The sequence below is a fragment of the Barbus barbus genome (genome assembly GCF_936440315.1).
Source record: "Barbus barbus genome assembly, chromosome: 1".
Lineage (NCBI taxonomy): Eukaryota > Metazoa > Chordata > Actinopteri > Cypriniformes > Cyprinidae > Barbus > Barbus barbus.
Genome location: NC_136729.1, coordinates 23,949,097 through 23,961,591, shown reverse-complemented (window position 1 = coordinate 23,961,591; position 12,495 = coordinate 23,949,097). Strand labels below are relative to the sequence as shown.

Here is a 12,495-nt window from a genome sequence, read left to right as displayed (position 1 = left end):
TAACTTCCATTTATTTCTATATTCTCGATCACCATTTTGCTGTATATTATAAAATCCTTTATTCTCTCGAATCTAAAATTTGTCGCATCTCACTTTTGCCCCACTATTTACTCTCCTGTTTACTCGCTCTTTCTTAAAGAGGGACATATACTGACATTCCAATAAGACACACACTCACCAGGGATTTGGCATAACAGTGCTGTTCTCCGACGTAACAGAAGTCCCCAGAGACATTTGTCTCGAACCAGATGTGCTCTCCGTACAGAGCTGATTCCTGCTCAAATACAAAGCATCAAATTAAATGTGAAGCCAGAGAAAGAAACTGTAGCTCTATCAAGAGTACAATGAAGAGAGATCTGAAGTCTAGATTATTTGGATTTGTGTTACTCACACTCCAGTCCACTGTGCTGCGGATTTCTCTGTCCGTTTCCCCCTTGGCCAACACCGCAGCACTGGGCTGGCATGAGAGGTGCTGGAGACCAGACTTGGCAATGGCCTTCCTACAAACAAACACAAAACAGACAGGTCCCATAAAACATCAAGCAAAAACAATAAACAGAAACTCAATGTATAGCCTGGATCTACACACACAAAGACAACCAGTAAAAGTGTCAAACAAAACAAAACATTCAGAGTACTGTTGTTTAACAGTGTACGTCACATGTAAACCATAAAACAGGAGAACAGAGATATTTCAATTTGAAAAATTAAAGTAGAGAGTAAAACTACAGTAAATGAGAAACAGAAACATTGAAACTTCGTGTTCAGCTGCACTCCAAACTGACACTCATAAACCCACTGCTCTCAAACTCCCCCAATCATATTCAATTAAAGTAATAGTTCACTATTGTTTCAAATTATCTGAAAGAATACAAGAGACAAAGTTCCTTACTAATCACATATACTGGAATTGCTGTTGGAGTGCTAAGGCTCACTTTGGGGTTAAAATTATGTAGTGCTGATAAAAACTTTTTTTTTTCCCTAAAGCGACAAGAGAGATATACAGTGCCCTCCAAAGGTATTGGAACAGTAAGGCCAATTCCTTTATTTTTGCTGTAGACCGTAAACATTTGGGTTTGACATCAAAAGATGAATATGAGATGAGAGATTAAGATTTCAGCTTTTATTTACAGGTATTTTCATCTGGATCTGATACACAGCTTAGAAGATAGCACCTTTTGTTTGAACCCACCTATTTTTCATGTTATCAAAAGTATTGGAACATGTGACTGACAGGTGTGTTTTGTTGCCCTGGTGTGTCCTATTAATTGATTATTCAAACAATAAATAGCACTGAATGGTGGGTAGTTATGGCCTAAAGGATAGAGAGTTAGACTTCTAACCCGAAGGTCGTGGGTTCGAGTCTCAGGTCCGGCAGGGATTGTAGGTGGGGGGAGTAATAACCAACACTCGCTCCACCCTCAATACCACGACTGAGGTGAGACCCTTGATCAAGGCACTGAACCCCCAACTGCTCCCCGGGTGCCGCATCATTGGCTGCCCACTGCTCCGGGTGTATGTTTACTACTGTGTGTACATTTGGATGGATTAAATGCAGAGCACAAATTCAGAGTATGGGTCACCATACTTGGCCACACACCACTACCCTTTCCCCTGAATGTCTGCGCTCAGTTTCAGATCCGTGCAGACTGCATTTATAGTTAGTTAGACCAGAAAGGTGTCTATGGGTGAAAAACAAGCAATTGTGAAGCCGAGAGAAGATGAAAATATCAATCAAACCATTGCACAAACACTGGCAAAAGCAAGTACAACCATTTGGAATCTCCTGAGGAAGAAAGAAACCACTGGTGTACTAAGTAACACCTCAAACGGGTAGATCAAGGAAAACATCTGCAGTTGATGACAGAAACATTGTGACAGCTGTAAAGAAAGACCCTAAAACAACTGATAGTGACATCAGCAACAACCTCCAGAGGGCAGGAGTGACGGTATCACAATCTACTGTTCGCAGAAGACTTCATGAACAAAAGTACAGAGGCTACACCAGAAGATGCAAGCCACTCATTAGCAAGAAGAATAGGAGACGAGCCTCAAAAATTCTGGGACAAGGTTGTATGGACTGATTTTATGGACCAAAGTGATGGAAAGGCTAAAGTTTGCTCATGATCTGCTCATGATCCCAAACATACAAGCTCATCTGAAGGGACTGAAGGGAGTAACCCCCCAAAACTGAAAGAGGCTGCGGTGAAAGCATCACAAAATAAGAATGCAAAAGTTTGGTGATGTCAATGGGTCACAGGCTTGATGCAGTTATTGAAATACTAAATATTAAGTCTTTTTCACTTTAATCTATGTTAATTCTATCTGTTCCAATACTTTTGATAACATGAAAAATAGGTGGGTTCAAACAAAAGGTGCTATCTTCTAAGTTGTGTATCAGATCCAGATGAAAATACCTGTAAATAAAAGCTGAAATGTCAATCTCTCATCTCATATTCATATTTTGATGTCAAACCCAAATGTTTTCAGTCTACAGCAAAAATAAAGGAATTGGCCTTACTGTTCCAATACTTTTGGAGGGTACTGTATATACTCTCACATACCCACAGCAACAAAAAGTGATAGCAAAGTCCAAATAGCTTCTGGTACAAACGTACACATACTAAAGACATACAGCTGTACTTAGGGCTCTACATACGAGAGGAACGCACTCCATGTGTCAATCTGTGGGTTGTAGCAAGTTTCCTGCAATGTGTGTGAAAGACCGAGATCTGGCCAGCAAGGGGAGCTCGTCCTGTACAGTGCAACTGATCCTCGAGCTGCAAGAGAATTTTGCCTCCCTGCCCACAATCCACCTATATTAGACAGACCCTGTGCCTGACTGGTCCTACGGTAATGGCCGTATAGCCCATAAGACGCTGGGCTCCGGTAAACGGCCTCAGCAGGAAGTAGGTGTGAGGAGTTTCGCCGCAGGCAACGTGGGGCACGGATGAGGGGGCGGGGCTGAATACTTTTTCCCGCCAACAAACCCTGAGCCAACCACGTCGTACACTTATCAGAGTCCGTCTCTAAGTCCATCCCTGCTTGCTTGAGCTCCTCCTGGCTACAGTCACTATCAGAGAGAGAGGAGTATTCTTCTGCACTCTTATTCTCAGTTTCGTGATCTTCACTCATTTGCACCACGCTAGCCAAGAGCAGTGATGGGCCCAGGAGCTGGGCGTGAATGCTACGGTGTTTGGCAGCCTGTCTCCGTCGGATAGCAAACCGTGGGGTCAGGCAGGCCGTCGCACTGCTCGACCTCCTTCTGGTGAAGTGTCCTCTTCTGCGTTGTATTATTCCTGTCGGCATGTTGCTGGTTTGGAGCTGAACGCTAGACCTGCGTCTCTGAGCCAGGCCAGCCGACGGCAAGCCCACGCTGGAGCGCCGGCGCGCTTTACTTGCAGGAAGTGACACGCTGGAGTGCCTGTGTCCGCTTGGCTCACAGGCTTTCCGTCTGAAACGCAGGCCAAACAATGCATCCATTGGACTCAGTGATAAGAGAAGACGCTATACGCCACAACTGATGTCTTCCCCAGAGGATGCTGTGGGTGCAAGAGTGAGTCGGTCAGTGCACACAATATACAAACAACACACACATGAACAAATCTGGTCCGACTGTCTCCATGAATGCAATGCTGTTCCTTTGACCTTTTTTGAAATAGTGATGGGTTATGAGACCACCACTGATCGCTCCAATCAGTTTCTATTCAGTTTCTCTGCTATTCAATGCCAATCAACTCCATTCTTCTCACCTGTGTGACTTATTTACTAGCTCAGATGAAGCTGAAGAAAACCATCTGCCCAAGGAATCATAACCAAGCAAAATAAAACCTCCTTTAATCAGCAATACTACGTAACTGGACGACATACGATAACAACTGATTCAGGAGTATAATGTGGTCATGATATACCTGACTGCGCTCAGGTAACATTACCTGGAGAAAGTGTATCTGACAGCGATATTAAGTCATAAGTTATCTCCACTCTCACTCTTCACTCTTTCTGATCCCACAGAGACACTTCTCAATACTTCTCAATAGTGCCCCTAAAGGGATAGTTTACCTAAAAATTTTAAAAATTTACTAGGGGCCCAAAACAACATTGGACCCAAATTACTTTCATTGTATGGACATGAGACGTTTTTTTTTTTTTTTTTTTTAAATATCTCATGTTTTGCAGATAAAGAGTGTCATACATTTCTACATACACATTCAGCATGATTTCTACATACAACGTCTGACATGTTTACAATTTATAGGACGTGAGAAAAGCTACACTAAATCTCATCTGAGCGGTCAGACTGAAATGGGTTTCCAGAAAAGCGATTTGAATAGGATTTCAAACTACATATGAATATAGCTTGAAACGGAGGTGTAAAAATCATATTTCATGAGATTTTTTTGCTGTTCGCACTTGCCAAAATATGATCAGATTCCTATCGGATATGCACAAAAATTTGGACTGACATTCTGAAATAGGCCTTAAAACACAAAACACTAACTCTTTAAACACATTATCATAATCATAATGATATCCAGCTAAATATGTCAGAATAAACATGCTGTGGTACACTTAATGAATAAAATGAGATTATGCTCATAATAAGTTCAGCACATTCATATGAAAAGACCACCTACATTACTATCAGATAAAACAGTCTAGTATACGGTTTCTCTATATTTAACAAGAGATAATAAGTGAAGTGAAGTGACATTCAGCCAAGTATGGTGACCCATACTCAGAATTCGTGCTCTGCATTTAACCCATCACGCGTGCACACACACAGCAGTGAACACACACACACCGTGAACACACACCCGGAGCAGTGGGCAGCCATTTTATGCTGCAGCGCCTGGGGAGCAGTTGGGGGTTCGGTGCCTTGCTCAAGGGCACCTCAGTCGTGGTATTGAGGGTGTAGAGAGCGCTGGACATTCACTCCCCCCACCTACAATTCCTGCCAACCGGCGACTCGAACCCGCAACCTTTGGATCACGAGTCCAACTCTCTAACCATTAGGCCACGACTTCCCCAGGAATAACTCAGTGGAATTAATAACAGTGGAATCTAATGAAAAACTATTTTTGTAATTAAATACACAGACAAATGAAGTACTACAGAGTATAAACAACGCGGGAACTATGTGGATTTATTTCTGCAGCCTTTAAAACAAGTTGTGTATAACTCAAGCACCACAGTTTGATCTCGTCATGTGAGCTCACAGGCCTGTTATCAGATTCCCACACTGTTAAAGGTCACCAGTGAGTAAGTGTTTGTCAAAAATACACCACATGACTGACATATTATTCTGCAATGCAAATAAACGATAAAGAGAGAAAAAAAGTCTGTAAATATGCATTTTCTATAAACAGTCTGTGAATATAACAAATGACACTGTCACTTAATTTAAGCAAGATTTTAAAGTGACAGCCAAGTGCTTTCCTGGTGGACGACACTAGTGCTTGTCTCTCATAATGTAATGAACAGAGGCTACAAATATATACTGTAAAATACTAATTCAGCAATTTAAAAATGGTGATTTGTCAGCGCCATTAGCCTCGTGGTTAGTGCGCCAACATAGAGCGCAACTGCACTCACAGCGACCTGAGTTTGATTCCTGTCTCGAGGTCCTTTGCTGATCCTGCCCCCCTCTTTCTCCACCCAATGCTTTCCTGTCAGCTATCTACTGTCCTGTCCTAAAAAAAAGGCAGAAAACGTCCATAAATATAACTTAAAAAAAAATTAAAATTATTTGGTGATTTAAGTTCACTGTTACCAAGTTCTAAAAATGCTCTTTAGTTCCTGAAGAAATTTGCTGAATAATCAGATGTGAAGATGACAGTGGCAGTACAATGTGCGTCTGTCTTTAGTGTCACTGCTTAGGTCAGCAAAGGTGACAATTTTAAAATGTACCACTGTGTGAACTAAGCTCTGAGAGGAAACTGAGGTCAGTATGCAAGAACTGACAAAAGATAAAGAAATGTACTACTTGGCTTTGTGTGGTTGTGTGGTCTTTACTGTAAGTAGGTATGGGCCTGACTGAATTGTAAACTCCACTATCGACAGATTTATACACAGATTTCAAACTGTACCCCATTGCAATAGTCCCGCACACCGTAGCATTCACGCCCAGTAACATACAAACATATTTATTTCCAGAGTATAGACTTTGCAAAGAGCTCTAACAGTAAGATGACCAAACAAATAGTACAGATCTCAATTACTGTGACCTTAGGTCTTTATGAGCATATCCTCATTATTTCCATCTCCTGTGTTTTCTATTTATATGTTACAATATTCCATTTCATTTTTATATGCATATGCACCTACTTTTACTTCTAATAAGAAAACACTGCCAGGTTTCATAATTATGATATTTATGTTTATGCAAATGGCTAGTCGGTTCCAAATAATCCAAAATGTGTTGCTGGCCTTATATAATGAGCTGATATTTCATCTACTGTCATACTCCTGTACTATATCCACTGAACTGCTCTCCAACAGAGAAACTAGCGTGGAGGGTCTGTTCAGAAAGGCCGCCCCCATGGTCTACCTACAAAAGAGAGTGTTAACTTGCTTCAAGGGAAAAGACAACTCAACACACACTCAGCTGTTATAGCGCTCAAAGGTCTGTGGGCTGTAGTCAGCAGAGAAAGAGAGGATGCGAGAGACTGGTAATTAGGTTTTGGTGACTCATGTAAGGTAAGGTTGTTAGACCAACTTGTAACTGGAAACTTGACTCAAACTAAAAAGCATGAGATGGATTCAAATAACACAAACTTAGTGCAGAAAGAACACAATGGTACTTTTATTTTTAGCTCGGAGTCAAAAACTCAGACATGGTCGGCTACCTGGTGATACTCCAGATAGAGATACAAGAATTCTGCAATTGTTTTCTTACATTGTTCAGGGCACATATATATTAGGGCTACAAGATTTGGCCAAAAACTTGTATTGCGATTATTTTGTCACTACCTACAGCGAACGATTTGAACCACAAATGTAAACATTTAATCTAAATAAGAAATCATATATTGCTGCTGCTAAAACATCCAGGCAAAAGAACAAAGAGACCACACATTGATGCCAATAGAAAGAGATGCTTTAAGAGCTTGGATGTACTCTTTACAAGAACCTTCTCAGTGTCCAAACTGAACAGAGTGGAAAAAATGTCTTTGCGTTTGCCATTTTTTCTTTGCCACAACTACACACACACTGTTGTTTTACCCAGTCAATTTAAACATAATACTATAAAATAATGTTGTTTTTTTATCATTATTAATTCTTTTTACTCAAACCATAAAAATGATAGTAATGTCAGAAATTTGTTGTCAGCACTGCTGAGGTTGCCGGACACTATTGAGCTCCCCACAGACTGAGGTAATTCACTCATGCTCTCTCTCGCCTTCAGTACTAGCTGATGAAATGATGCATTACCACCTCGGGTGTCATATTTTTTAATAATTCAACAGTCAGTCAATTACTTGTCAATTAGGCCTACTTCTTAAATATTTACGTCTTTAAGCATTAAACATTTAAGCTTTTTCATTTTGGTGGAAAACCACATTGGGAAAACACATAATAAAACAGGCAGCTCACAATGTATGTCTGAATCCAGCTTTAGTGTAGCAGCTTTCACTGTAAACTGAGCAGCTGACAACACCTTTTACATGTGTGCAGCACATGATACAAACACAGAGCAGCACATCATTCTGAAATAAACAGCTCATCAAAATAATTTAAATATAATTAAACTGCAGTCTTTTTTTGCAATTTGATAATTGCACTAAACCAAATCTTGACTTAAATAATAATTTAAAAAAAACAGGTGTGGTACAGTGAACATCAAAACATTGACATTGCATTCTGAAGCTGTCTAAAATGTCAGATTCTGCTATATACTTGACCCTGTTCACCAAAAATAACACAAAATGCATCTGGTGACAGGTGAAAAATGCAAACAATACTGCAAAAGAAAACCAAAAAAATCCAAAAGGAATGCATATCACCATTATCCCCCCCATCATATGCAAACATGCATACCTGTCAGTCTCTTAAGATGTCTGATAGAGTTTCACGATGCTTTAATTTATAGATATGACCCATGTGTCTACATTCATACTACTCAATTGACTACAATAATCCGCTCATTTGATGACAATATTCAGCCTGCAAGACACGTTTCAGTCCTCTTGACTGCATAGACGATTCAATTAACTCATCAGTCTCATATAATCAGTCTGCAAGATTGTCTACAGCAGTAACTTTTCACAGTTGTCTAGAAGATTCCATGTGGTTCTCAACACACGTCAAACCATACTACCAATAGTGGGGGGGGGGGGGGGGGGGGGGGGTCATCATATAAAATATTATTAATAAAATATATTAATAATATATAAGTATTAAATATGTAGTTCCTGATAAGATCCACAGAAAGGTACCGTATCATATTATACTGTGGTTTTTGGTTTATGATTCAATGATATTATGGTGATCTTGACATTTAAAGAAAGATGTTTGTTTAAAATGCTGAATGGCATTCTCACATACTGAGAGAAGAGCACACAATAGAATATTTTAGCTCATAGTCAAGCAAACACACACACACACACAAATGAAGTCACTAGGTTGTCTAAAGTAATTTCACATCCATACACTGTCATTACTGAAACAAATTGTGACAAACTGGATAACGCTATAGTACTCTGCACAGTGAACATCATAAATGAGACACTATACATTTCTGCACATTTCAAATTAATCTCTACACAGCCTGTCACTTCACCCTTTCAAGCATTTTAGGCTGTTTGTTCTCCAAACAGAACACACACAACTGCACCAGATGACACTCGTGTCTTAAGGGGCTGGATTTTGTGTGCGTGTGTGTGTGTGTGTGTGTAATCCAGCAGAGCTAATGCTTATACCATGACCAGATTAAAGCACTATCTGAGAGCAAGAAAGCGGCAGAGAAGATGTGTGTGGGTGGGTTAGTATTGCACGATAAACTGCTGTGGTCTGGAGTTAAAGGTTAAGGTTGGTAAAGTGGCTACTTTAAATAGAAACTTCACATTTAATACTTCTTCAGAAAAACTGTACACATATGCAGAATTGACAAAAACATTCTATTCCACTGTCTACCTTCTATATGGTACAGCAAAATGTTAAACAGTTTAGTCAGGACGTCTTAAACGAAATGCACAAAATTAAAATGATTAAATTTAGGCTGATACTGATAAGTAGATTTTTTCTTGTTGTTGTTGCTAATAACTAATAAATAGCTGGCATTATATTTGATGACAGCATTAACAGCGTTAAATGATTTGTGTTTTATGTGAGCATTAGCTGATGGCTAATTTAAAAGTAAAAATAGGGAAAATGAGCTTTAATTCATATTGATGAAAAAATACATGAACTAAATGAGTTCACACAGTTGAAAAAATTAATGAACAATAGTAAATGAGACAAAGCATGCAAGAAGTCTTTAAATGTTAGGGCATGTTGGTAATGGCAGCACATCAATGACTTTTTACTTTTTACCACGCCCTTGTGTCAACTTTGCAAAAACTTAACAGGATATAGTTGATCCTTCCTTCACTTTGCTTAAGAGATATTAGAAAAGCCGAATCTCAAGTGTTGACACAGAGGTGAAAGATGATCTAACTCGTGTGTGTGAATACAATACAATCAAAATAATTTAAAAGAGTAAACAGCTAAGAGCATCAGACAAATAAATGAATAAACAACACACGCGCTGATCAGTCCTATGGAGTGCTGGTGTTGTGATGACGATTTGCATATGCAGGCTTTAACAGGGCAGTATTGTTCATCTGCTATAAAGAGCCTTGTGAGATGCAAAGACCACCTCTTGTCTGCATGACGAGTTTGTTTGCTGTGAATGAGACACTGTTAAAAGAAAACTCCACACAGATGCCACGCAGAAATCTTCATCTGTAGTGTTGTCAGCAACACTAACCTCAATTTATTAAAAATAGATATATACACATTTCAAATTGTTTCCACTAAATGTTGTGTCCACTCATATTCGTACCAAATGTGTAACCCAACCAGCAAGATTTTTAGGAACTGCTTACAACAATAACATACCATACCAGTGCTATAATACGTATAATTTTATCATCCCCAGTAAGCTATTATGTTTGTTATACTTCTTTAAAATTGCAGTTTCACAATATTAAAAACACATGCACACACACACTGAGTCACAGTCAGGATGTGTTAAAGAGTAAATGATCCGAGCATGTCCAGAAGCGACTGGCGCTGCTCTAAACAAAATGCATTAAACAGCATGAACCAAATTCACACTGCCAGACTAAACAAATGGATCTGAAGAACACATGAAATATTGTGCTTCAGAAAGCAAAGGTTAAATGAAGACAGAGGAAGAAAGTGTGTAAATATGTAACAAGAAAAAGTGTGCAAAATTACAGATTTTCAAAATCAACTAGTGGATGAGCTGCCTACTGGTTGGTCTAAAATTGCTGTATAATTATGGTCCATCAGACCTTATTTGAATAAATCTAATGTGTTGACAGTGCAACAAATAGGGTCTCAAAAGTTTTTATAGTTAAACTACATGGAACTTGACATAATATATAGCAAATTGCACATACTGTACACTCTCAAAAAAGGTACAAAAGCTGTCACTGGGGTGGCACGCTTTATAAGGGTACACTTTTGTACTTGTTTACCGTTAAGGGTACATATTAGTTCCTTAAAGTTACATATTAGTACATATTAGTACCTTTTAAACAAGTACCAGTCTAGTGACAGCTTGTGTAAATTAGTTTTTCCCTGAGAGTGTGGCTTAATATCTGCATGACAGAATGCAGCACTTCAAATTACAGATATTCAACAAATATCAGACAAATACTAAATCAAATCAACTAAATATATACACTTATAGAGCACAAAACTATTAACCTATGGTATGACTTTAGGCCAATACAGATTATGCATTACAATGGGAAAGCTGCTTACAGCATACAATTAAACTCTGACAGCAATTGTCTTGAAATATGTTGCTGAAGTCAGTGATTTTGTTACACAAGCACTATTTGATGGCTGTAGTGCTGTTGACGCTTGAAAAGGGAACAAGTTAAGAGAGAAAAATGATTGAGATTTGACAGTGCTGACAGTCTAAAATCCTCCCAGATCAGTTAATTCTCTTAATTCATCCCCTTTAAAGCATCACAGCTAACATATTCAAGTTAAGAATTCTCTGCAGTCGGGTGTCTTTATTTTAATCACTTAAAACTCCCTCACAACCACTAACTGTTGTCATTAACAATTAAGAGACATTGAGGTTTACAGAGAGGATATTCAGACACACTCATCAGTGAAAACTTTCAAAAACATTGAAATCTAGTGTTAGTTGAGCTTCACTGTACATGACTGGATGTGTAAGCGCATGTGTGCTTGTCCAGAGGGAAACTGAACTCTCTGTGTGCAGCTGATTTTTTTCTGTTTGCCATTAAGGATTTTGTGTGATGTGTGCGAAATGTGCGTGATTATGACAGTGCTGTCCCTCTCGGGTTGTGCCCCGGGCCATGGGAAAGGGGAAGCGCTTAAACTGTCTGCGGTCAGTTGTCTCTCCCTCACTCACACATACACTACACTGAAGTGTTATGTGTTTATGGGTCACTGACAAATAAGAGATGACAATAAACAAAAGGAAAAACACACTTTTTGTATTCATGTTGATTTCATATGGTTCCGTAAAACCAATGTAATGACTCTGAAATGACATGTAGTATAACCATGAAGTAAAGAGTAATACAATTTCACATTTAAAAAAAGAGAATATATTTTATAAATAAAAATTGAATAAGTGTTGTTCTTTTGAACTTTTATCAACTTTTTCAGCTTATTGAAGAATCTTGAAAAAAAAATGCATCATGGTTTCCAACATTAATAATGAAGACATTTTTCTTGAGCACCAAATCAGCATATATACAGTCATTTCACACATACATAAACTAGGAAATGCTCCCGGTTTCCATTTCAGAAATCTATTCACCTTGAAAAAGACAGCTGTCACCTATTTTCAGAAAAACTGCATTGGTCAGTTACTGTTGATGTACAATTTAATGTACTGCTTTTCAGTGTAAAATCTCACTTAGATGCCTTTCGCCCCAATCACATGTCTGAAATTTACCATAGCTCACCACAGACATAACAGAAAGAGGGAGAGAGGAAGAGAGAAAGGGCAAAAGAGAGGGGCGGGGGAGACAGCACAGAGGCAGTTTCTGGATATGACATGCCTTTGTGTCACATACAAACACTCTCAGATCCACAGTGGAACAGATTAACTGTGCTAATGTTGCTTCGTTTGTCTCCACACAAATGCATTATATAACGTGACACCTGTGCTCGTTAAACTGTACTACAATCTACCAGAGGAGAGGAGATGAGAGGAGGCCTTGGAGAGGTTAGAAAGAAGTTGATTAATAGCTACACACAAACACATACACACACATA

General features: G+C 39.0%; 1 protein-coding gene across 8 annotated transcripts in view; it reads right to left on the bottom strand.

Annotated features, from left to right (window-relative positions):
• LOC306846292 (diacylglycerol kinase zeta-like) overlaps nucleotides 1-12,495 on the bottom strand; it is a 131,699-nt gene that overhangs the window by 43,184 nt on the left and 76,020 nt on the right. For 6 of the 8 annotated variants that reach the window (XM_079379558.1, XM_079379557.1, XM_079379561.1 and 3 more), the window contains exons 2-3: nucleotides 392-500; nucleotides 179-274 (exon numbers count right to left, since the gene is read on the bottom strand). In XM_079379558.1, the coding sequence (XP_079235684.1) occupies nucleotides 179-274; nucleotides 392-500 (205 nt within the window). Of the gene's footprint in view, nucleotides 1-178; nucleotides 275-391; nucleotides 501-2,659; nucleotides 3,543-12,495 lie in introns of all 8 variants that reach the window. The other 2 variants (XM_079379556.1, XM_079379555.1) reach the window with 1 other exon arrangement.